The 25,569-nt window shown below is 35.2% G+C and overlaps 4 protein-coding genes and 2 long non-coding RNA genes across 9 annotated transcripts; 4 read left to right on the top strand and 2 right to left on the bottom strand.

The window, feature by feature from the left end:
- The first annotated feature begins 6 nt into the window (after nt 1-6).
- On the top strand, nt 7-510 carry LOC114730915 (uncharacterized). Its single transcript, XR_003738868.1, has 3 exons — nt 7-89; nt 191-330; nt 464-510. It is a non-coding gene; the product is annotated as an uncharacterized LOC114730915 (long non-coding RNA).
- Nucleotides 511-569: 59 nt separating this feature from the next.
- Nucleotides 570-1,067, top strand: LOC114730914 (uncharacterized). 2 transcript variants are annotated; one of them, XR_003738866.1, is made up of 3 exons: nt 570-618; nt 755-909; nt 982-1,067. It is a non-coding gene; the product is annotated as an uncharacterized LOC114730914 (long non-coding RNA). The 2 variants fall into 2 exon arrangements; XR_003738867.1 differs by having other exon boundaries at nt 989-1,062.
- A 1,148-nt stretch (nt 1,068-2,215) lies between these two features.
- LOC114730926 (uncharacterized) lies at nt 2,216-3,545 on the top strand. The gene is made up of 2 exons (XM_028918034.1): nt 2,216-2,228; nt 2,734-3,545. Exons 1-2 carry the CDS (start codon nt 2,216-2,218, stop codon nt 3,456-3,458), a joined length of 738 nt encoding a protein of 245 aa, XP_028773867.1. The 3' UTR covers nt 3,459-3,545.
- A 632-nt stretch (nt 3,546-4,177) lies between these two features.
- Nucleotides 4,178-8,504, top strand: LOC114730916 (O-fucosyltransferase 15-like). Of its 3 annotated transcripts, none has more exons than XM_028918023.1 (9): nt 4,178-4,256; nt 4,364-4,457; nt 4,578-4,639; nt 4,777-4,865; nt 5,358-5,478; nt 5,561-5,704; nt 5,798-6,132; nt 6,693-6,933; nt 7,918-8,504. In XM_028918023.1, the coding sequence occupies exons 3-9, from the start codon at nt 4,601-4,603 to the stop codon at nt 8,224-8,226; spliced, it is 1,278 nt and encodes a 425-aa protein (XP_028773856.1). In that variant the 5' UTR covers nt 4,178-4,256; nt 4,364-4,457; nt 4,578-4,600; the 3' UTR covers nt 8,227-8,504. The 3 variants fall into 3 exon arrangements, with proteins under 3 accessions (XP_028773856.1, XP_028773858.1, XP_028773857.1); XM_028918025.1 differs by having other exon boundaries at nt 4,550-4,639; XM_028918024.1 differs by having other exon boundaries at nt 4,537-4,639.
- A 2,516-nt stretch (nt 8,505-11,020) lies between these two features.
- On the bottom strand, nt 11,021-24,526 carry LOC114730925 (subtilisin-like protease SBT2.4; the record flags this gene model as incomplete). The annotated part of the gene is given in 11 exon segments (XM_028918033.1): nt 11,021-11,527; nt 12,270-12,813; nt 13,820-14,163; nt 15,033-15,315; nt 15,919-15,988; nt 16,736-16,831; nt 16,936-17,324; nt 17,427-17,514; nt 17,516-17,569; nt 17,796-17,888; nt 24,492-24,526. Coding segments are annotated over 11 exon segments (2,406 nt in total), but the record flags the coding sequence as incomplete, so codon positions are not given.
- Nucleotides 18,689-23,051, bottom strand: LOC114730931 (chromatin remodeling protein EBS-like). The gene is made up of 5 exons (XM_028918038.1): nt 22,699-23,051; nt 22,211-22,553; nt 22,046-22,114; nt 21,164-21,305; nt 18,689-19,092 (listed from the first exon to the last, which is right to left on the bottom strand). The coding sequence occupies exons 1-5, from the start codon at nt 22,769-22,771 to the stop codon at nt 19,066-19,068; spliced, it is 654 nt and encodes a 217-aa protein (XP_028773871.1). The 5' UTR covers nt 22,772-23,051; the 3' UTR covers nt 18,689-19,065.
- Nucleotides 24,527-25,569: the final 1,043 nt, after the last annotated feature.

Raw genomic sequence — 25,569 nt, 5'->3', positions numbered from 1 at the left:
AATCGGCAAACATATTACTCGATGAGGAGTTGAATCCTCAACTGTCTGATTGTGGTTTAGCTGCTTTAACGCCAAACACTGAACGGCAGGTTGGTGAACATACTTTGGTTTCCCGCATGCATGGCTGGACATGATATCTGTGGATTCTTTTGCCATATGCTCTGTTAGTAAATTTCTTTGTCTTTAACAGGTTTCAACTCAGATGGTTGGCTCATTTGGTTATAGTGCTCCTGAGTTTGCATTATCAGGAATTTACACAGTGAAAAGTGATGTTTACAGTTTTGGAGTGGTAATGTTAGAGCTATTGACGGGTCGGAAGCCACTTGACAGGTGAACCTGGATTTTACATGTTCTAAAGCCAATGTTCATGCTCATCATTTTCATGTTTTGCTGCAATCCATGAGTTCTTAAACTCTTCATCTTAATGATATCTTCGATTGATGTGTAACTTCTATAAGTGTAGTTCACGAGCGAGATCAGAGCAGTCGCTTGTGAGGTGGGCTACTCCCAACTTCATGATATAGATGCCTTGGCCAAAATGGTTGATCCTGCTTGGAATGGCATGTATCCGGCAAGTCACTGTCACGCTTTGCCGATATCATTGCCCTTTGTGTTCAGGTAATGTTTTTTATTTTCAAATGTTCATTAACTGCAATGCTGGGAATCTGGACATTCCATGTGATTTACCATGTTGCATCATGACTTTCCAAGCATGTTACACAGAACTCATTTTTCTCATTTTGCTTGTGTACAGCCGGAGCCTGAATTCCGACCTCCCATGTCTGAGGTTGTGCAAGCACTGGTCCGGCTAGTGCAAAGAGCAAGTGTGGTCAAACGCCGCCCCAGTGACGAATCTGGGTTTGGTCACAAGACCCCAGATCATGAATCCTTTGACATGTCATTTTAAAGGTTTTTTATTTCGAGCCATTTTGATATGATCTTATTTCAATTTGTGTAAAGTGATATGCAGTTTTCTGACAGAACACAGGAAGGAATAGAGAAGTTGTGAAGATGTTTCAAACAGATCCAAGATATTTGTAATTACATGCATTGGAATTTTATTATTACTTCGGATAAAAAAGTACTATGGAAAACATATGTATATTTATTTAACTCGCCTTGATGTTGTATATTGTAGTTTATTATTCTCTCTGTTTTTCCCCCTTTTTTGCTTTTATTAAATTACCGTCTAAAGCGTCTCTTAAAGGTGACTAACTAGCTAGGATTTTTGATTGAGCATGCATATTGAAGGGCCTACTTGTCCTTTTATTCCCTTCCACAATCATGGTGATGATTAGAAGACATAGTTTTTTGAGCAAATATTTCTTTTCTTTAGTGTGTAGCCGTTTTCTTTTTTAGAAGAAAAGGTACCGTTGTTTAACCATTATTTCCATGTTTGACTTCATTAATTAAAAACTAGATTGTGGACCCCAAGAAAAGCATGAAATTGAGATATGGAAGCGAACATCTTAGCGTCGTAACCTAGTTTTATGTTCTCAGAAAAAGAAGGAAGAAAAACTTAGTTATGTTATATATGTATAGAATATGTGTATTATAAAAATAAATATAAGTTTTACATGTTATTTACTTTTGTATATCATGTTGAGGAGTTTGTATTGATGGTCTATGATAATGTAATTTGTTACAAATTGTTTTATATTCTCAGTTTTTATTATAAAATTTCAAATAACTAATTCATAGATAATGAATAACTAGGTAAAATTAATAAAAAATAATAAATGTTAGAAATATATTTTTGTTTCTAAATACATCCTTATAATAAATAAGAAAAAAGATAAAAGAGAATGTAAGTGGAAATGTAGTAAGAAAAAAATAATTAAGGGTAATATTAGAAAAAATATATTGAATGTTAAAACAAATACATAATGAGCTTTTTTCAAGTTTAAAGCTTATAAATAAAATTGGAGAAAGTATTAATTGATAATAGTGCATAAAATCTCAAATGATTACCACTTATAAGTAATGGAGAGTGGGATTTTTTATTAGGTGGTGTTTGGAAAAACATAGAAATGCTTTTTAAAAAGGTAAACTTCACAGTTTACGTCGTGTATCATAAAATTATTTTTAAAACTGTAGTTTTGTTTCCGCAAATACTCCTTAGGTTTCCTTTCTTATAAGATTAGGGTCATTTTTCCAAATAATGATAAGAAGAAAAGATAAGAGAAGGAGAGAATCACCGCCAAACGCTTCCATAATGAATTTGATTGGTAACGTGTTGGCTGCCTAAGTTCTGGTAAGCAACATTATATAAAAATAGTGGTTAGTGCCATTCCCACAATTGAGATCTATCACAAGAGAACCATTTCTTTTTTTGGTTGGAAAAATTACATTACAAGATTATGAAATCTATGATAAAATATTTTAGCTATTTAAATTATGTAGAAAGTCTAAGATATTGATTTGACTAAATTTTCTTTATAACACACACCAAATTATAAATCTTATATTCATCTGAAAACTTGGATTTGGATCCAATAAAAAGCATATTCAGTAGAAATAATTAAATTCCACGTTAATCATCCATTTATAACTTACTGAAATGAATCAAATAATATATCTTACTAGTAATTTATATAATCTAAGGGGTTTAATGGAAAATGGGATAAAACCAACCAAATACAAATAAATGCTTAGTTAAAAGGTTTCATAAAATCTTTTTCTTCTTATTTTTTTTTGGAAATTTTTTTGAAAATTTCTTCTTAATCTTGGTAGTATTACTTATTTGGAGCGAGAGCCTCGTCGCCGGAATTCAGAGTTTCGGACAGCTTTTCTTTCTTCCGTTTGAAGTAGTTCTTCAGATTTCAACTCTTCGTCTTCTTTTTGAAGTAATTCGTATTTCAACTCTACTTCTTCTTGTTCCCGGCATTTGCTTCTCCGGTTTTGGGTCTGACCCGAATCTGAATCATGCAATCTTCTACAGATCTCTTCACCGAATTCAATTACAAACGATACGGCCTCCACCAAAGAGAGACAATGATAATGATCCACCCCATGCGGTTCCGGATCATTATGAACCCATTATCGCTCGCTCCAGCTCCTTCCACTCTCCGTCCACCTCTCCAACTTCGAGAAGCCATCAGTCCTCTCCAAATCATTCCCCCAGACTTGGACCCAGTCGGCTCTCGAGCTTCCACAGATCCCATTCTTCATTCTCCTCTTCGCCTTTCAAATGGAATGCATGGGGCTTCCTGAAAAACTGGAAGTTGCAATTGAATCCTCCTCAGCAGCACAAGGGAAAGTTGAAGGCGGGAAAGTCATGGTATCGCACGAAACGAGTGAAAGGGCTTCTGTTGCTTATTGGGCTGCTGGGTTCCTTCTTCTTGGTAAATTGGATTATGCTTACGCGTCTGCAAGATGAAGCGGTGCATCCTATCACTGAGTTATCGAGAAATTCATCTGCTGATTCAGTTTCGGTTCCGGTTCAGGTAGGTGCATGATTAGTATTGTGGATTTTAAATTCTAGGAACTTTTTTTCCCCCTGTCCCTTGCTAATAATTACAACTTGTTGCCTACCAGTTCATACCTTTTTACGATGGAGTTGTGTTAAAACGAGTGAAGTAGATGGTAGAGGGTATTAATGTGATCAGACGATATTTGAGACTTTTCTACCATGTACCTTGAGGCGAAGCATATATATACGTCTATACAAGTAAATTCTGAAAATAAAAAACCGATGGACCCAGTGCATGAACATACTTTGGAAGCTGGTTTCGGCAGGGCACTTTGGATATTAGATACCCAATAATTAATGCCCAATCTTTTTGATAATATCATATATTTGGCCTGTGGATGTGAGAATTTTGCTTTTTTTTTTTTTTGGGCATTTACCTAGTATTCGTATGGTGGATATACATTTTGTATCCAGGTACAGATGAATGAAAAATGATCACGTAGATGCCTATTGCGCAGCTGACTGTCAGGAATGATAAGTGAAATGCATTAGATTGCATATAGTTGAGAAACTGAGGTCTAAGGGAGTCACTAGGAACTTGTCCCCTTAAAAGAATAGCCTTCATGTGCATCACCCTGGTTAAATATTTTAGCAGATGTTGAAATTCAAAGGTCTAATTTCTTGGTCTTTCAATTGTCTGTTTACTTTATTTTCCCATTTGTTATTTTCTTGCAGGGGAAATGGAAAAAAACTAGAAAAGGGAAAAAGCCACCGAAGGGAAATTATGAAAGATTGTTGGCTTTGGCTGCCCATGCTTTGGCAGAGGTATCAGGATCTGTAGCCTGTTAGTAATTACAACCATGAAATATTAGAATCATTAAATCAAATGCCAGATTAAATCTCTCTGTTTGCAAGTCTGCAGTTGTTCTGATTTGTTTCATATGGGTACAGAATAAACGTGAGCCTAAAGATTTGTGGCAGGAGCCTTTTGCTCCTGCTTCTGCCTGGAGACCTTGCGCTGATCAGCGTAATTGGGAACCTAGTGGTATGCCTATGTTAAATTTGATTTTATTTTTAATATCATGTACGTGTGTGTGAGTAAATGTAGTATGTTGGTCTATAAGGTGACACTCAAAGTCTGCTGCCTGCTATTGTACTTTGATAGAGGGAAATAATGGATACATTTTGATGACTGCAAATGGTGGAATAAATCAACAACGAGTAGCTGTAAGTGTCTTTATTAGACTGTTCCACCTTAATGGATATTTCTCTTCTTCTGAATATGAGTTTGGTTTGGTCCAAAGAATAAAAGCTCTATTGTTCAATGATTAACATACTATATATGTTGATTTTGATGACAATAGGTTTGCAATGCGGTGGTTGTGGCCCGATTACTTAATTCAACTTTGGTTATTCCCAAATTTATGTTTAGTAGTGTATGGAGAGATGTAAGGTGATGATGCTCTTTCTATCCTTCTAACTTTTCCCTTCTTATCTTACATGATTGAATAACCAAATGTTCAGTCCTTGGGATAAGCGTCCAAATGGGATTCTGCTGATTTAATGAATGTTATATTACCTAAGTGAAATCTTTTCTAGTTGTTTTGGCTGAATGAAATTTGCTATTGAACTTCTGCTTCAAATGGATACCCATGATTTTTCCCCCTGACTAATTTGGGGGGCATATGATTAAATATTACTACATTACAGGATGTTAACATATGCTTTATGGGTTTCCCTCTAAGTAATGTGGATCATTGGTAATTGTAGTTATTCTTATGTTCAACTAGAATTGCCAATTTTACAATTGCCCTGTTTATTTTAATGATGCGTCTTTAGTCCATAGGTCTTCTGATCTCCTCCTTTTTTTTGGTCAATACTTCTTCTTATAATTGCTTTACATGGAAATTGACAGTACCAAATTGTATAATTTGATTAATTTCAGTCAATTCAGTGACATCTATCAGGAGGAGCATTTTATAAAATACTTAACATCTGATATAAGGATAGTAAAGGAACTTCCTGAGGAATTGCGGTCTTTAGACTTGGAGGCAATTGGTAGTGTTGTAAGTTACTGCCCTTCCAGTAAACTAACTGCTTTCACGGTTAGTTCCTTTTGTATTAGTTATTGGGATTGTCTTCTTTCAGGTATCAGATGTTGACATGGGAAAAGAGGCCAAGCCAAGTTTTTACTTGAAGCACATTCTACCTATTCTACTCAAAAATCAAGTTGTCCATTTTGTTGGTTTTGGGAATCGCTTAGCATTTGACCCAATACCATTTGAGCTGCAGGTAAATCCTTTTTGATGTTTTGTCATTTCAGTTGGATTTGTCCTTTTCATCTGAATCCTTACTATTCTGTTCTGATTGGAGAACTTCATCTAGAGACTTCGTTGCAGATGTAATTTTTATGCGCTGCGATTTGTCCCCAGAATACAAGAAACTGGTGCTTTGCTTCTTAAAAGGCTGCGCCAGCATACTGGTCACATTGGACTGTTGGATCCATATCTCATTGGTCCATTTGCGGCATCAATTTTGGAGGAAAGAGGAAATCAGTCCAAAAAGGCATCTAAATATCTATCTTTGCATCTCAGATTTGAAATTGACATGGTAGCTCATTCTTTGTGTGAATTCGGGGGAGGTGAAGGTGAGAGGAAAGAATTGGCAGCTTATCGTGAAATCCATTTCCCTGCATTGGCACATCTAGAGAAGACCACAAAGTATGCATTATGACAATTGCATCAGATATATTCCCCCACGTATTATATCATTTTAGTAGTTTGCAGTTCTGGTTGGTTGCTAAAGCAGCTTTTATAATTATTCTGAGATGTGTTTGCAATTTGCTTTTTTCTCCTAGTACTTGTATCTCTTTCAATTATTACTCTCTCCTGTGTCTTGGGGGTGGGGAATGGGGGAATTTTCTGCATCACCCTAAAAAATGTTGGATTAATATAGCCACGTGTATTATTTCTATTAAGAGTATGTTTATTTCATCTTGGATAAAGGTAATGGTTGTTTAATTTTGTGAAATGTTTTTCTTTTGATCTCTTCCATTCTCTGTCATTTTTTTTTTTTGGGGGGGGGGGGGGGGGTGATGTGGGGTGGTAATGGGATTCATTTAATCCCTCCCCCAAGAGGCATCTTAGCTTCTGCACCACCCGTCAGTGTTGTTGTTGTTGGTTGTTTTTTTTTTTTTTTTTTTATTTTACCATGTCAAAATGAGCCTCCTTATTCTTTCAACTACATGGACTTCAAATAACACCAACTCTTTCTATTGCAGATTGCCCTCTCCTTCAGAGATCAGGTCTGAAGGTCTGTGCCCCTTGACACCCGAAGAGGCTGTCCTTATGCTTGCTGCTCTGGGTTTTAACCGGAAGACTCATATATTTGTAGCTGGTTCTAATTTGTATGGAGGTCAATCACGGTTGACTGCACTGACCAGCTTGTACCCTAATTTAGTGACTAAAGAGGACTTGCTCTCTTCAACTGAACTGGAACCGTTTGCAAATTATTCATCTCAGGTTTGGTGCAGTTGCCATCGTTGTTTTGCTTATGTTGGGGATTTTATTATCACAAGGAATCTGTTTCATAAGCACTTTTCATTGTGTTATGTTCAAAACCTAATGGTTGAATACTGGTTGAGATTGCCTGGTTGAAAATCTTTTTTGAATATGATTTTTGAAGTGGGTGATATTGAAGAAGTGTGCGGTCAGTGGGGCTTTTTAGTGGACTGGCATCTAAAATTATTGGGTCCTGCCCTCTGTTTATATAATGAGTAGGATTGCTATCCTTTGTTTTGCAATATCAGAAAGCTCATATATATATGACCAGAAAGGCTTGATGGGAGAAATAAATGTGTGCGTGCAACGCATGCATAAAATTTCCATTCATTGAAACTATTGGTTTTTATATATGGAAAAGGTGTGCATATGGTTGCTGAACAATTTTTCCTTAAATATAACTTCTGCTCTTAAGCTACTTATTAATATATTCTCGAGATGCTAAAATTCCACAAGAATGTGATTCTTGTCTATCTGAGAGTTTTCTTGACGGTATTTCAAGTCCTAGTAAATTGTAATGCGTATCAGCAAAAAGGTAGTGCAGCCTTACAAATCACCTTATTGCGTTGCTGGGTGGGACCTAATATCCACATAATCTACTCAGCTTTTGACTATAGAGGGATAAGTGAAACTTGAAACTAATTTGCAACTAACCACTCTGACTTTTGTTGATTGGTACGTTGCCCGTTTAGGTCCCTTTGGGATTTTAATCTCTTATTCAACTTGACTAAACAGTATCAGTTTTTATGTGATTTACTGGCCCAAAATAACTTGGTGATCAATATCCAAAATTGGGCAAAAATTATTTGATTTGAATCTCTTGGGGCCTTAGAAGCTGTCCTCTTTTCATTTTGCATTTTTTATTTTCTGAATGCTACAGTTAATTCTGCTTGGTTCTTTTAGTGTTAATCATTTGTTGAATGATAGAGCTCATTTCTTTTGTAGCTAGCAGCACTGGACTTCATAGGCTGTACTGCTGCTGATGCATTTGCCATGACCGATTCTGGAAGTCAGTTATCGTCTTTGGTGTCTGGTTATCGTATATATTACGGTGGAGGCAAAATGCCAACAATACGACCAAATAAACGCAGGCTTGCTAGTATCTTTACCAAGAACTCAACCATAGAATGGCGTGTGTTTGAACAGAGAGTTAGGAAAGCTGTTAGACAGACCAAACATGTACAGACAAGGCCCAGAGGAAGAAGTATCTACAGGTATCCACGGTGTAGAGAATGTATGTGCAGGATAGAATAATGTATTCTTTTGTACTTTATTCGGTTTGCAAGTGCCCATTGCATTTTGTAACATTATTTATTGCCCCCAGTCAATTTTTTGGTGTCTGCCATTGCATTTGGTTACATTGTTTATCACTCACAATGCGAATGAAATGGCAGGATAAGGCTTGTTGCCCATACAACGTCCCTATTTTGACTGTGTAAAATTTTCAACTCTTGGGAATATTTTGAATTTTGAATAGGGACTGGAGTACTATTTTGAATCATCTATATGGAAAGCGAATACCTTGGTTTTCACTGACCCCTTTTTAGATCGTAAGAGGCTAATGAACTTGGATGAACAGAGTGCAGCGGTCACTGCTGTTGTATGGGTCTTCCATAGCACCTTTTTTTTTTTTTTTTAACTTTTTGAGCAAAGGGTCTTCCATAGCTTTTGTTTTGTTCGTTTCCTTTAAAAAAAATTGTCCACTTCCGATCACTATTAGCCTGTTTGGTTCAATTCCATGAATAGACATTATATGCAATCCTAATGCAACTGACTGATTCAAATGTTTGGTTGGACTGTAGTAATGTAAAGAATATTACATTTTGTAATCATGATTAACTCAAGTGGATGCATTGGGATTACATAGCTGAGACTCATCAGACTCATGAATAGGGCTGCAAACCTCTTGTAATCAAGTAGAAAAGATATTATTACTAGTATAAAATTTCAAATTGACTAGATTGCCCTTGCTGAAATTAGGAACATAAACCCTATTAATCACGACCCACCATATTTTTACTGCTATCGTTGTCTTCTTTACTGCGGCACTAAATCATCGCTGCTTGATTGTCATTGTTCTAGGGAATCTATGGCGAGGTAAGTTCTTTGCTGTCCATGTGAATTCTCTTTCACTCTTTCTTCAATAGTTATTTTGTGTGCATTCTGTTCCGTTTTTTTGCTAGATACAATGAACCATTATTGAATATATTGTGTGCATATGAAGATGACAGACTTCTTCAAACCATCCGGCTGGTATGTTTTATGAATTTTGTCGCAGGTCACACCCATCAAATCAATGTTAATTCGTTAACAAACTTTTTAAATTAATATTTTTTGTTTGAATGAAAAATGATTAACTCAATTTTATTTTTTCCCCGAAACTGTAACTTGCTTTGCAGAAGCATTTTTGGGGAAAATATACTAATTTATATAAGTAAGGGTAATTTTGTCTTTTGGTACATTATTTTTATATATTCTCATGTTTTTTGTAATCCAACCAAACATTTTTACATTTATGTATTATTTTTTCTTAATGACGTACCAAACAAACTCATGTAATTATCATTACATTACATTCCATTACATTATAATACATTGCATTACATTCTCCTAGATTCAGTGAACCAAACGAGCCATACGGTTATGATGAGAGTGCTTTGCATTAGTTGGAGTTGAAAATATCTTAAGGCAGGTTTATAGGTTTTTAGTGAACTGTTAACGTGATCATGTCTGGTTGGGCATAATAATACTAGACTGGCAACTCTGATGAAGAATTTATCCATTAGACAAGTTTCGTAGAATGCTTTCTCTGATTGATGATTCAAAGCTTATTAAATTTTTCGCGTCAAATAATTTGAAATTTTTGAAAATGTTTATTATTATTTTTTGGTTATGTGAAGATATTTATTATTGATATAAATGGTTTGTTTTATTATACAAAGTTTCATTCGGACCTTCGCACGCTTGATTCCAACGAGACTTGATCATTTTTTCATTAAACAAAAGAGCTTAGGCAAGTTTGGGAGATATGACCCACATTTTGACCCATAATCATGAAACTGCCGTCTGGAGCCTAATTTCTGGAATAGTTCCAACATTAAGCAGTCCATCTGATATTCTCCCCAACTTTTCTTTCAAAAGTGGGGAGATTTTTTAAGGGTAAGAGACCCACATATCTTGCTTCTTAATTAATGAAATCTTAAATAAATTCAATTTTAGAATAAATTTTTGAAATCATTATAAAAATAAAATATTAAAATTTGATAAAATAATTATAAATTAAGATTAAGATTAAAATATATATTATGACAAATATATAATAAGTTTTTCGCATATAAATATTTGCCTTAAAAATAGTAAGGCCAGCAAGAGCTTTTCTAACAAAAAGATTATTCTCCCCCACTTCACTCTCCCGATTCCCTCTTCCAAAATCCTTGATCAAACATATATAAAAGTTCAAAGAATAACCAACTCTATTCACCACTTATATATCATATGGCTTATTTAAATTTTAATATTACATCTAGTTCTTAATATAAGAGTCAGTGAAGGGATTTGTATTGGTTCTAAAAACAAGTACTGAATTCAGTTTATCCTTTAAATTTACAATTTCTTTCATAAACTCTCCCTTGCACATATAAAGAGGGTTTTTCGAAGCAATATCTAATGCAGATAATTAAAAGTAATACTTTCAAAAAATCAACACATATTTATTACAAATTACTATCTTAACTAATTTTCTTAAACCTTTTCAAATTAGTTACACATTTCTTATATTTGGGATTGAAGATACTACTAGTATTCTATATTGGATGTTCCTGTTCCTTTGGCACTTTAATGTTTAGCCCACTAGCAGTTGCCCTTGTTTTCTTGCTTCGTTACTCGAGGAACCATAAAACCGAACAGCACTATTTGAGCAGCCCAGGATTATGGTTTCATCTTTCATGCACATGCATACGTACATACATACATGTGTATGTGTCTCAAATCTTGATTGAGGTTTTTTCTGTTGATAGATATGAGCTGTGACGTAAAAAACATACTTTCATGCCGATTCATGAATATTATTTTTCAATTATTCATAAAAAGTTAATGTTAACAACATTTATTAACAGAAACATATTGAAAGTTCTTCTTCTTCTTCTTCATACGGAAATTGGAGACACAGACAAGGTCATTCTCACAATGTGATTCAGACTTCCTGTGAAAACAACTTCGCCGAAGCTGAAAGCACCCACAGGCTGAGTCACACAGAATTGAATCTCCAGATCTTGTGTTTTCTGAGGATTTATGATGAACCAAGAAGGATTCAACTTAACTGTAGTTCCATTTGGTGGAAGAACCGTTCCCAAGTATGTTTCTGTCTTGTTGGCCACATTCATCACAGTTCTCCGCACAGAAACTGAGCCAGTCATTGACGATATTGTGACTGAAGGTAGGTTTAGATTGTATGGGTAATCAAGTGAGAAATCGCACGATTCCCCAGTTGCTGCTGTTATATTTGCTGGATCAATGTTTGGTAAAGAACACAAGAAGGCGATGTAATCTTCATGCCCTATGTATTCAAACCAATGAACCTCGAGCAGTCAATACTAACATAATCAAATTATGACTGGGAATTATACAAAGAATTAATATGGGGATCCTATTTGTTGCACAAACACCACACAGGATGGGAGATTCATAAATGATTAGGAGATGAGTGTCAAAACCCACTTCTACAGGTTCACTAATTTTGCCACTTTCTCTTTGTCACTAATTTCTATTATTATTAATATAATTTTATTATTATTGCTATTATTATTATATGTTTTATTATATCATATTGATAATCTAATTAAAATATCATGAATGTCGTTCGTTAGTCAGATGAGGCTGATTTCAAATTAAGGGTTTGATTCAGTCACATTTTAGTGATTAATTGTGTAATTAATTATCTTGATAGGAGATTATTAAAATGATGGCAAATTGAGTGAGAGCGATATAAGAAGACTTAATCCAAGAGTGTTCCTCAACTAGTAATCCTCAATCTCTTTATTCGTTTAATTTCTTCTGACTATCTCTCTTTGTTCTTTAATTAGTTAGGTAATTAGCACAAGATATCTACAGGACTATTACTTCATATCTACTAGCATGGCAATAGGTATTTGCATTAGTCCTCTCCTGCTACAATGAGATATTATAAAATTCCATTTGTATGTTTTGTTTTTGTTTTTTTTTGGTGAACTATGTTTTGTTAATTTTTAAGCACATGGATAGTCTCACATTGACTTTGAAGAACAAAATATAAAACATACCTAGTGGGAAGACCAATCCGGGATCAATGGCAGACTTGGGGTTGATCATGCCAGCTCCACGATCAAAAGGAGTGGATTGATACAAATCATTAATATCAGATCCCTGAGCCATGATAATATCTCCAAAGTTATCATACTTTGTGGCGGTTGTGGATATTGCAGAAGCAATCATGGAAGGAGTCCATGAAGGATTATGCTGCTTAACAAGAGCAGCAATGCCTGCAACATGAGGAGTGGCCATGCTTGTCCCAGACATTAAAGCAAAACTCTGACCTACGAGCAGAGGTTGAAGGGCACTGATAGGACTCCAAGCTGCCCAGATTTGGTGTCCTGGAGCCAGAATGTCTGGTTTCATAACATCTGCAACATGTTTGGTGTTATAGTCTATGATGTCTGGTCCTCTTGATGAGAATCTGCTCACTACTGGTGCTCTCCCTCTGAATGATGCAACCCTTCCTTCTCCAATGGCAGCCCTACCTCCATATTCTGTCTCACTTCCATTCTCACACCTTCTGGTTTGGTTTTCGTAGTATTGTAATATAGCCTGCGTGCGTATGTGTGAGAGAGAAACAAGCAGAGCTAGTATCACTGATTAGCATTTGTTTGGACGGCAAAATATTTTACTGAAGCATTATAACAAGAATGATAAGCAAATACTGTTGGCTTTATCTTCTTTCTTTAAATCTGTACGTGGTAATGACTGTGATGGATGTAGTATATTCTGCCTTCTAAACTTAGCAATAAGTCTCCCTAAATCTTGAAATCTTGATTATTTAGTTTTGTGAAAATTGCATCATAAATATATATATGTATATATATAAGAATTAGATTATGTGCAGATAAACGTCTTTATGCTTTTGGCCCCAAAAAAAAAAGACGTCTTTATGTTAATGTGATGGCTTATAAGTGAAATAACATATATGCATACTATCTAACAATATGAAAGTTATCTAACATGAAAATTGTCAATTTTTAAAGACAAAATAATTATTGGTACATCGCCCAAAATTTTGAGGACACATATACAGTTATATCTATGTATGTGACTCATTAAAAACCTTTTTTTTTTTTATAAAAAAAAAAGGTCAGGCCAAACACCATCAGTATTAAATAAACAATACTACCTTCGGTCCTAATTATAAGAGTTAGTTGACTAATTTGATGAGATTAAGAAAAGAAGTTACGTTAGTTATTTATAATAAATATGTGTTGTTTTTCCTAAAGAGTTAGTTATTTGCTAATTAAGTGTGTTGGTTAGAATTATTATTGTTAGAAGGACTATCTTAGAAAAAAATGTATAAATATGGGTGACAAAATGGATTAGGGTCTTATATTTAGGACCAAAATAAAAGTCAAACAATGTCTTATATTAAGGACTGGAGGAAGTATATAGCTGGCAAAAGAAATTAAATAAACAAAATATCATCAAATTTTATGGATACTAATTGTTTCATGCTTTTCCAAAAATAAAAAATGAATTTTAAATTTAAATCACGTACAGAGAGTGGGGGACAACAAGAGAGGTGGCTTGAGACTTGATGAATACGTACCTGGGAATCAGCAACAGATGGGATCAAGATGCCAGGAACAGAAAATGGAACAGGCTCTGCAATATAATCACCATAGTTAGGGTTTGCAGCAAGAACAAAGCCCTCAAGCCCTAGGGTTTTTGCTGTGTCGACAATGGCAGTGAGGGTTGAGGTTCCATTGTAGAAACCAGACGAGAAGGTGCAGATTATTATGACACTGCCTCTCAGTACATCAGCGTTGAAAGCTTCTGGGTGTTGGCACTCTTCAGTATATTCAGGAGTCCTCGGGAATGTTCCATTCTCTTTTAATGCATCCTTCGCTAGCACAAGCTTATGCAGAACTGTCTCATTTCTAAAACCTGGTCCTGCATATATATGTATATATATATATATATGTAAACATCTTGTGTGTGTGTGTAGTAATGCGTCACAAGCTAATTATAATTCTGACAAGATCCTCTCCCATCCTAGCTACAAGTATGTATAATTAACTAGAAAAGTAGAAATCTATATATAGAGAGAGGAGTACAATTTGTTTCCAGCTTTTTTTGTGCCAACATCTCCAGGTGATTACAAGGTATAGACGTATCTGCATATAATTAGAGTTCAGAAAGAGGAGAAGAAAGAGGAGGGGTTCCATTTGTCAAGTGGGGCCCACCAAAGCTCTCTTTCTTCCTTTCTTTCTACGCACGTAGCATATTTCACTCAGAGAGAATCCTTTATTAGAGAAGACATTAGAGAAGACATCATTGAGACTTGAAAATAAACAGAATGCAGGGATGTTAATTACTGAATAGATGTGACTTACCACTATATATCTATCTCTCTCTCCGTCTGATGGCGCAAAATGCACAGTTGCAGGGAAGTACATTATAATATATAGACCTATTGCTGTGTTTATCTTTTTTCAATTGCATATGGAATTCATGAGTTATGATTCCCAGAGATATCTAGGTAGTCATCTAGATACGGGGGAAGCATTCTGCTTCTGCCTCTCAGATTTCTTTCAAGCAAAAATCACTGAGGTCCCCCAAGAAAAAAAAAAATCACCAAAAGTCTCACTGGTGAGCAGGAGTTGTTATTGTTGTCATTTCGAAAAATCAGTCCATAATACTAATTTTCCCTTCTTTTAAAAGAATATTGTAAAGTGCGACTCAACTTTGTATTGAAACTAATGAAGGAGATAGCATGTTGTTAAGAGATGAATATGTTCAGCAAAGTGTGGAAATGGTACCAGAGAGGGCAACACCGGGGAAGGAGAGGCCATTGCCAAGAAGGAGAGAAGCAGAATAGAAGCGATCGGTGGTGGAAGAAGCAACGCCGAGAGTCCAGGGGCTGAATGAGAGCAACGAGGAAGGTGAAGGTCCTTTGTTCCCAGCGGCTTGAGCCACAAGCACTCCTGCTTTTCTTGCAAACAGCAGACTTATCTCCAACACACTCAGCATCGTCGCTATGTCTCTTGGTGCTTCCTCTGGCCCCACTGATAGGCTTATGATGTCCACTCCATCGGCTACAGCCTGCCAAATGCATAATGCCAAACCAAACCAAGTAGTTTGATTATTTCAACGATACATAAACGCTAATAATGAAACAAAAGGATATTTTGCCTAGATGACTAATTTGAGTGGATTTAAAAAAGTTTGTTAAGTTTGTTAGTTATAATAAATATGTATTATTTTTTTTATAATACTCTTGTTAATCATATATATTAGCTGAAACTATCATTTGATAAAACATTTAACATGTGCAATTAATACAAAGACTATTTAAAAAAAAAGAATAAATATGAGAGATAAAGTATATTAGAGTCTTATATTTAGAACCAAATTGCAAGTCAAATTAGTTCTTCTATTAAAGACCAGAGGTGGTATAAGAGTTATTTGACTACTTTAAGTAAATTAAAGAAGCCAGATATATTAGTTGATTAAAACAAGTTTGATATAATCTCCGTAAAATACCTTGTATGGTATATTAGTTTGTGCAAACTCAGTAAATTAGTTTGAAAAAACATTAATAAATATAAAATACATAATAAGTTGAGCTATTATGTTTTGTACCAGATTCAACTAGGGATTGAGGGTGGTAGAACCATTTTGTATAGGAATGGAGGGAATATTTACTTGATCAATTGCTGCAATAACATCTGCAATAGTTCCCACGGTTGGATAAATAGCCTTGTATACAGCAATTCTGTAAAATGACACATGCATAGCACCCAACTTGTATCAAATTCATATGCTTATAATTATGATTTAATACTAATATTAATAGCGAAACCTTACAAACTTTTTTTTTCAAAAAAAAAATTATCACTTTCTTTGACAAATAACTGACATAAAATTCTCTTCAATTTTGTTTGAATTAGATGAACCTTTTAATTTCCAAAACTGATACGAGCTTTTTCTGAACAGATAATAAATTGTATAGTTTTCTTCGGGATTTCACTGTAATTATATTCCAAACACGTTCTCTCTATTCTCTCAGAAAACCTTTGACCAAAAAAAAAAAACTCTCAAAAAGGTTTGTGGATACCATCATTATTATTATGTGCTTTGTAAATCGTATTTGTTGAGATGTGATTTGACTGTTTTTGTGCATATAATAAATTGTGAGATTAAACTATTTGGCTTTGAATTGTTTCAAATTATATATATAATTTGTTACTATTTCCATTTCTTAAAATAAGATTTAATTGACTAATTTAGAAAGATTAAAAAAGTTACGAAATTATTTAATTATAGTTTATGTTGCATAATATCTCTAAAATACTTATGTGAATTATTATCTTATTATAAGTGACACAAATTAATTTAGATGAAAATGATAAATATAAAAACTTTAAAATAATTTAATAAACTTTTTTAATTTCTCCAATTTAAACAACCAAATCTTATATTAAAAGAATTAGTATATAATAATAAGCCACGGAAAGCTTACCTTGCTCGCGGTGCCATTCCTCTAGCACGCCCGTAGCAAAACCCATTCACCACAACATCAATCCCACAATTTCCAGCAGCTGTTGACGCCACATGACTGATCAACCCATTTCATATACATATCATTAACATTTTCCTTAATTAATCTCATACCTTCAAACCATATATATATTGGTCAAAGGATTATAGATATACCATTACCTGCCATGCCCATCAGCATCAAAAGGCGAAAGAAAATCAAGAGAAGGATTGAGAGAAGCAATGGCTTGAGCTCCCTTAGAGAAGAACCTTGCCCCAACTATCTTCCCATTACAATCACTTTCAGAGAACCTGGGACCTGTCTCACACCCTCCTGAAAACTGAGATATGTTCGATTCAAAAGGCCGTGACGCATCGTAAGCGAAGCTTCCATGGCTAGGGTTAATCCCACTGTCCACAAAACCTATCACCACCCCTTCTCCTCCTTCTCCTTCTTCCTCCCACATTCCTCCTTGTACCCCCACAAACGCAGGCGTATATGTCGTTTTGAGACTTGCTCCTCTGTCTCTCTCCACCACTCTCACTCCTTCCCTGCTTCTCAGTCCCGCAGCCTGCAGAAGCCATATATATATATATATAAGGGTTAAGTTATCAAAGGGCTTTGTTATTATTGTACTTGTGTTGGTGAAAGAGAGAGAGATTAAGAAGAAGACCTGAGATGGGGTTGCGTCAACTGAGAAGCCATTGATGATGTGCTTGAAGCTGTGAAGCTTACTGTAGCTTCCCTCCTCTAAGGTGTTTCAGAAGCATTTCATGAGACTCCACCAACTTCTTTGCATGCGCCATTGAATCTTCGCTATATATCCAACCATGCACCCACAGGTATCAGAAAAATAAAGAAAGGAAAGGAATATAATATAGGCTTGCTTTGGCAAGGGTATATATAAATATATATTGACCGATTAATATATATGAGCCTACCATGTATAGAATTCAAATGTTTTTCAAACTTTGAACAATATGGTATTAAAGATTTACTATATGGATGTTGGCATGAAAAATAGAGAATAATGAAAATGAACCTGTTGGGGTGTGACGACGAAACCTGGGAGAAAGCGACAGCGTCTCCTTCCAATAAGACCAAGTATATGGATCGTTCTTCTGCAAAGCAGGCTCTGAAGAAAACGACCAACAGGCTCATCATCAGTGTTATTATCAGAAAAGCTTTCTTTTTCTTTGCCATGTTTTGCCAGCTCAGTGAGATTTAGGGATTTTCTCCAACTCTGGTTGAGAGGAGCTGAAGATGATGATGGTGGTGGTGAAAGATGAGTTACATATACATATACATAAATATATATATATATATATATATAAACACAGTAAAAGGCTTGCACTGTTAACGTGAGCTCGTCGTCAGATTCCATATTGGTCTTGTTAACAGATATTTTTGGAATTTTGGTTACTTTAATTCAAGCGTTATTGCCGTCTTGCATCACACCAAACATCCATCTATTCATCTCTTTCTCTTTCACACGCCAAACCCAGTTTTTCTTCCCTTTTTTCTGCCTTTCAATAATAGCATTAATTATTATTAGTTTTCTAACGTCTCTTTCCTTGTTTGTTGACGAATAATGGGATCAAAAGAATAAAAGCCTGAATTGACGTTTTCATCTTTCAATGATATATTTTATATCTCAACGAAATATATATATAAATTAATTTCTCCAATATCATGATATTTGTTCACTCAGGAAAAATAATAATATCCTTGACTTGTTCTCGAATATTCTTGAACTAGACTTTGGGATGAATTTTCCAGATCTTGTAGAATATTATTGGTTCACCAATTAGACAAAGTTAGGATAACCTTTTTTTCAATCATCATTTGTTCAATTATTATTTTGCCCTTATTTCAGCGGATAATCTGCTATCCAGATAAAAATAGGGGGAGGGAGGCTTGTCCATGCCATGGAAATAATATTTTAAATTTCTCTGTTTTAACAGGAAAAAAATTACGAAATATGGGGAATGATCAAGCGTTTTGATGCTTTCCAGCTAACACAACTGCAAACTCAGCTTCAAGATGACAATTTTTCTTTTTTACTCACATGCCAAGAGATCAATGTGATAAGAAAACCTAGGAACATAGATACATAATAACCTTAGCCTGAGGAGCCAAATACACAAGGATGTTCTATCATTAATCGATAACCTCTGGTTGAAGCTGTACAAAACAACACCCAGAGCACACAAAACCAGCTACGATATAGGCAAATTATTGAGCATGAGTCATTTCATGTCTCTCTCTTTCCCTCTCGTCTCCAAGGGGTAAAAAACTCTACTGCATAATGGTCATCTTTTCCTCCTCTTGGGCTCCACCTGCAAATTTTATTTATGCCTTGAAAAGCTCAGAATGTGATAAACTATAGAGCATATGCAACATGTTATGCAAGCTAGTGTATTGTAGACCTCAACAGAAAACCGAAGCTCAATTCACAACAATGGCAGTCAAGATTGCCTTTATGATCATTGATTGTTAATTACCCCCTCCAATTCTAAATATAAGAGCTAATTAAGAGGTTTAGTTTAGTCCTAAATATAAGATCTTAGTTTACTGTGTCCACAATTTATAAATTTTTTTTCCCGTGACATGCCTATGAATGGCGTATATTAAATGGAGTTTTCATCAACGGAGGTGATAGTTAAATAAAGCATTTTTAAGAGAACCAATTACACATAACTAATTTCTTTAATATCTGCAAATTAATCATCTGGCTCCTGTATTGAAGACTAAAAGTACTTTTTCCGCACCAAACACTATCTGATAAGTAGAAGAACAAAATTCTGAAGACCTCCTCCTAACTACTGATATTCTTCACCATTAGACCAGACATAACTACATAACTAGTAGTCGAGCATATGGGATAGCATGACAACGTGCTAATGTGAGGATTAAAACCAAAGAAAGACACATTTGCAGAATAGTTCTGAGTCCTGTCACTTAATATGATATTCTTATGAGGCGAGAGACGCCAAGATATCTTTAGGAATTTTAAAGCCTCTATACTCCATACTTCAAAAAAAATATGAGATTCAACTCTAAAACATACCTGAGTGGAAGTTATGCCCCTAAGGAACAAAAGCTTTTACTATGCACTCACACAATTCAACTACTCCACAATAAGTTAAATGTAGATAATCCAAATGTAGAAAAGTAGAGATCTTGCATAATGACTAATGATCCAAACAGCAAAAATTTATAACGTGCAGTTGTACGTGTCGCACCAAAATTTAAGATTTTCCTATTGACACCAGCATAGTAAATTTAAATGAGAAATTCACAATTCATTCAACAATAAAAATGAATCACCCAGCACATACTGAGGCTTGCACTTATCGGCCTTGCCCAAACATGTGTAAACCCAAACAAACCAAAAGCCACCTCAATGCTAGGGAATACTAATGCAGTGGGAATAAAATGATCAAGTTTAACTAGCACATATAACTTTGCGATACCATGTTTTGTTCTACGATGTGATCTTCCAAAAGGAAATTGAATGACATAAACATATTAACATTAATTATGACCAAGCCCAAATGGAGAGGGACCAAAGGGATACAATTATATTGTCATGGTCAGAGTTTAGCCCAAGCCACATTGCATGAAACATCATGCAGGCGCTACATTTATCTTTATACAATTGATTTGCAAATATAAGAAATTAATGGAAATTTATTTGTCTCTAAAAACACTAGAGGTTTCTGAGGTCAATATAAGAGGAAGAATGGGAAATGGGATCATCTTTAGAGGAGTGTTTTGACCTGAGGTTTGGGCTTCCCCCGTTCAAGAATTGGAAAATGAGACGCTTAAGTTATAACAATAGAAATTAGAAATTAAGCATGCACAGTGCAGATTAAATGATGATTAAAACAAATTGAGCAAAAACATTAGAAATAGCTACAGGTTATAAACTTGTAAAGCTGAACATGAATCATATATCGATTTTAAAGCCATCGCAGCTACTGTCAACTATATTCATATGACTGCCACACAAGTGCCTTGAAGAAATCGTGGGAACATATAGCAAAATGTGAGTGGAGAGGTGGACGTGGCATAAAAAATCTTCAGCTTATTGCTCCACAGCATTATCTAATTATACTTTGCTGATAAACTCCCAATTGGACCAAACAAAAGAAAAAAGGGCTTAAGCTCTTTTAGGTCTAGGAAAACTATTAAAAAAAAAAAAAACACTAAAAAACAGTGACAAAGTTAACTTTGGCACCTAGACAGAAATAAAAATACAGATGCATAATCGGATTAGCGTAAATGACAAGTCAGATGATTTTTCATGTCAATCCACTTGAGTAAGTTAATCTACATTGGTCCTCCTCTAACTCTGCCAGAGTGGATTTCTCTAAACTATCTGGGACTAAACACAGGCAGTCTCACCTTGCCATCATCAGCTGGAGATAAAGAAAATGCAGCTTGGGGCATCTTTTTCATGTCGTCATCAGATGAACATTCAGAACACACGAAATGGTCCAGTTTCTTTGCTTCTTCAATAGTCATGCCCACACAAGCAGGATGGTACCTACAGGAAATCTATTAAGATTGAAATAGGTGTTTGATAAAAACAAAAAAAAAGACACAATGATTTAAAAGATACTACAAACCGTAATAATGATATAGTTTCTTGGAAACTTAATAAATTACACAAATCTATCAAAATATTGTGATGCCAGATAAAATCAGTGAATCAACAAAACATATCAAAGTGATGCCAGATAAAATTAGTTGATAAATGCAAAAAAGTTGCAATTTGAGATAAAACTATTCGACCCCTGCATCATTTAATATCTGTTGTCTGACATAAATGGGGGAAATGCGACAATTAAACTCAAAATCATGATTTTAGCATTAGGAGCTGAACTGTAGATAGAAAATTTTATCTCGTCTCTAGTCTCATTTGATCCTCTCTCTTTCTCTCTCGGCGACATCACAAGTGAATTTCTTTCTCAAGACTAACATGAGAATTATGTCCATATAGAGGTTCAGCAACAAATTCAAAGTGGATTCAAATTATTGGACATTAGAAAACATCTTCCTGAGGCTTCTTGAAGCCTTCATATCATATTTATCCTTCTTCATGGGATTGCAGTCCCAATATAGACCTTGCAACACTCTTCGCCTTCACCAGGCGGTGAAAAAATCAACTTTCTTCATTAAATCAAATGTGACTTAAATGCTGAACCAATAGATCTGAAAATCCGAGAGGCATATGACAAAATGCAAAACTAGTGAACAGAAAAAAGCAGAATAAGATGATTTTACCAGTCCTTGCACCCCTCGCATTGTACCATGAGGTCATCTGGGTTATAAGGCATCTCGCATTTGCAATACCTTCCAAACAATAAACAAAAGCAACAAAACCCCATTAGTTCCAGTGCTCAAAATACAAATATTTGATATCGTAAGAGAAACGCCAAAAATACTCACACAGCGACACGGTCAGGCGTAAAAGCCCCAGTAGCAGCCTTGTATTCGAATCTACAATAGTAATCTTCAGCCCCTACATTTTCGAGCTTGGTGTAGTTCTTGAAAGAGTGCACAATACACTTGCCTTCAATGGTGTGAGCACTCTGAACATCATAATGGTCCGACAAAAACAGCTCTTTAGCTCCATGGAATTGCCTGCGTCCCCCGATCGACTCTTCCGGCCGATAATACCACCTAACACGGACTTTAACGTTGTTCCTATTGTCCTGTTCGATCTTCTCCACTCGCGCCACGTACGGAGGCTTGCTGGTGTCGGAAGGTCGCATCAACACACAGTCTCCGGCTGCAAATCCACCACAAAAGCACATGTTTTTCAAACACCCCACCTCGCTCACCTCCGTATGTAGCAAAAATACACAAGAAAGGAAACAAATTTCAACACAGAAATAGAAAGGGCACAGATTTGGAGAAGAAAGGCGAGAGATTACCTCTAACGACCTTGTTGGTGCCTCTGATAGTGTAAGAATCCAGGTCTTTCCTTCCGGGTCTAGTTTTCGCCATAAGAGGAGGTGGGTGTTAAGACAACAAGAAGAAATGTGAAATTGGAAACCCCAAAAGAGTTTTGGGGAAGAAGGAGAACAGAGGAGCAGGAGGAGGAACCCTAAGGATTAGAAGAGTGAGACGGTGACACTTCGCCTGAGTTACAGTCAATTTTATAGAATGCGGTCAAGCTCATTATAACATTAGGTGACGACCCTGTTGGTCTTGCTGTGTTGTATTGTTGGGATTGGTGCTGCAACTTGTGCTCCCTGCTACTTTACAATGTCCATGAGGAATGGCCAGTCCATAATCTCTTGCCTTGACGTTTCTATCGTTGTTTCCCTTCTTTTCTTCTTTTCTCTTTTTCTTTGGGCTATTTTTTGCTTTGCACTTGTGTGCTATTATTTAGGAGACTCTTTTGTCTCATAGCACCTGGCTTCGTCCAAACGTAAGAAAATTACGGTTTACAGACTCTGCCTTGACTGCTTTTCTGCCCTGCGCCAGGACATCTAATGTGAGCTTGTTGGAATACAAACAAAACTTATGCATATCTTTGTCTAATAAGAAAACACACGTATCTTTATACAAATATTATCGCCAGGAGAGTATTACATTACATCCATGAGATCGGATTCCATTTTGACTCTGATTAGTTGCAGATCAATATAATTTTTGAAAGCTAGAAGGTGTTAAAAAAATAAAGATAGTACTCCTCCAATCTTAAATATAAGACCCACTTTATAGTGTAATTTACACACTGTGGGTCTTATATTTAAGACCTGAGAAGTGTGTAAATTACATTATAAAATAGGTCTTATATTTAAAACCGGAGGAGTATAATTAAATGAAAGGAAAATCTCAGAAAAATACACTGAAAATATCAAATCTCAAACAAGGGTCTCTAGTTTTAGTGATTTCAAATCAGTCCTTTATACCAAGTAAAATTTTGATATGTTTGTGTTTTTACAATATTGCCCCTTTACATTCCCCCCGGTGGGAGGGAACCCTTCTCAAGTACCACTTCCTTGTCCTGAGCAAATTTGGTTGTTTTAAGGAAGTGTTGTCATTTGTTAACCAAATGTAAGAAATAGCTAGAGAAATATAGTAAATACATTAAAATATCAAACAGTGAAATTTGGAAAAATGTATTACTACGCCACACTTTATTCACTATTTACACCTCACTTCATTAGAAAATAGCAATGCATTTTAGCAAATTTCACAACTCGATAGTTTATGGTATTTACATTACTTCTTAGATACTTCCCATACTTAATTAACAAATAACATTTTCCTAAGATAGCTAACCCTGCCGGTGATCCGCCATTTGCCGAGAGGTGCTAAGGGGCTTTTTAAAAAAATAAGGGGGCGCTGATGTCTTTTCTTGACCGTTCAAATTTTCAAATTATTCCATTTGGTATCATTTTATAAATTTGACTCTGGATTTGAAGTTTTGATATTTTCAGGATGTTTGACCAAAGGAAAGTCAAGTTCATCAATAATGTGATCAACAACCGCCTGGGAACGCAGTAGCGTTTGTGGTAGACAAACTGTCTTTGGAGTCCCACAAAGTGCCGCTTTGAATTAATCTGGACCCATTGATATGCCTGGAAGATGGTCTTGACTCAGGATACCAGGGGAAGAAATTCAAAAAAAAAAAAAAGTGATCAACAAGTTTTTTAGGCCATGTTTGATGTTACTTCCTCCGTTCTTTTTTATAAGCAATTTTGGACTCCATCACATGGATAAAAAAGTTAAAGATAATAAATAGGTAGAAATTGAATTTTTTTTTCAAAATACCTTTATTTATGAAAGAAAGAATGTGGATAAAGAAAGATGATGGTTTGAGAAATAAGATAATAAATATATTGGATATTTTAATGAGGAAAAAATAAGAAATTTGCAACAAAAAATTTAAGACAACTTACAAATGTTGCTTATATTTAAAGACAACAACATGATGGTAGTTGTTGCTTATAAAAAGAAATAGAGGGAGTATTATTTTAGAAGCATTTTTTTATGGAATAGGAATGAAAATTAAAAAAATATTGAAAAGCACTTCTTCCATCTCTATAATATATATATATATTAGTTTTTGAAATTTTTTAAAAATGTTTTTAAAAATAGATCTATTTAATGATTTTTCCTCAACCAATAATAAATTTTTATATTTGGCATAAACATTTTTTGCGTATGAAATGGAAGATTTAACATTCCCAAGACCAAAATATCCCTAGATCAAAAGTGCCACTAATTAAAAAAACAAAAAGATTTGAAGATGGTGAACGACAAAGACGAGGCAGGACAAATATGACTACGTACGATGATGAAGACCAATGACATTAGGTGAACGGGAACGGAAGGTGAACATTGACAATGCCCTTGGTCGGAGCTCCGTCTCCATTGGTGTCAAAGTTCATGGTCGTTGTTAAAAAATTAAACCTACAAGAGAATGACCAAGAAGTTTGAACTCTGAAGGCTTCTCAAATTGAAAGGGCAAGGCGGTCATTACAAAAATTTATTGGGGGATCATTTGGTCAAGTAAATTTGCTTTTCCTAAATACCCAAAATGGCCTCTATATGGAACAAAACAAACCTTCCTGCCATCACTTTGACGGACAGAAGTTTTCTTGAGAACCCAATCTCCTGCGCATCAATTAATGACCCTATAATCCAATAACATGTAAGATTATTTATAAGTAAGAAGTTATGAGTTTAATTATGTTCTGTAACAACATGCTATTAGTGTTTTTCGTGCGTCAATAATTGATTGTTTTGGTCATATCATATTATCCATCATGTTCAGATGGAGTTTAAGT

The sequence above is a fragment of the Neltuma alba genome, unplaced genomic scaffold (assembly GCF_004799145.2).
Source record: "Neltuma alba isolate B1F8T4 unplaced genomic scaffold, ASM479914v2 tig00012783_pilon, whole genome shotgun sequence".
Lineage (NCBI taxonomy): Eukaryota > Viridiplantae > Streptophyta > Magnoliopsida > Fabales > Fabaceae > Neltuma > Neltuma alba.
This window is presented reverse-complemented; position numbering and strand designations above follow the sequence as displayed.

Coding starts and splice junctions, on each gene's coding strand:
- LOC114730916 (XM_028918023.1), top strand. CDS start 4,601: ATGACTGCAAATGGTGGAATAAATCAACAACGAGTAGCT. Junction 5,479..5,560: donor TGGAGGCAATTGGTAGTGTT/GTAAGTTACTGC, acceptor GTCTTCTTTCAG/GTATCAGATGTTGACATGGG. Junction 5,705..5,797: donor CAATACCATTTGAGCTGCAG/GTAAATCCTTTT, acceptor AACTTCATCTAG/AGACTTCGTTGCAGATGTAA.
- LOC114730931 (XM_028918038.1), bottom strand. CDS start 22,771: ATGGCGAAAACTAGACCCGGAAGGAAAGACCTGGATTCTTACACTATC. Junction 22,554..22,698: donor CACCAACAAGGTCGTTAGAG/GTAATCTCTCGC, acceptor GTGGATTTGCAG/CCGGAGACTGTGTGTTGATG. Junction 22,115..22,210: donor ACGCCTGACCGTGTCGCTGT/GTGAGTATTTTT, acceptor ATTGTTTGGAAG/GTATTGCAAATGCGAGATGC.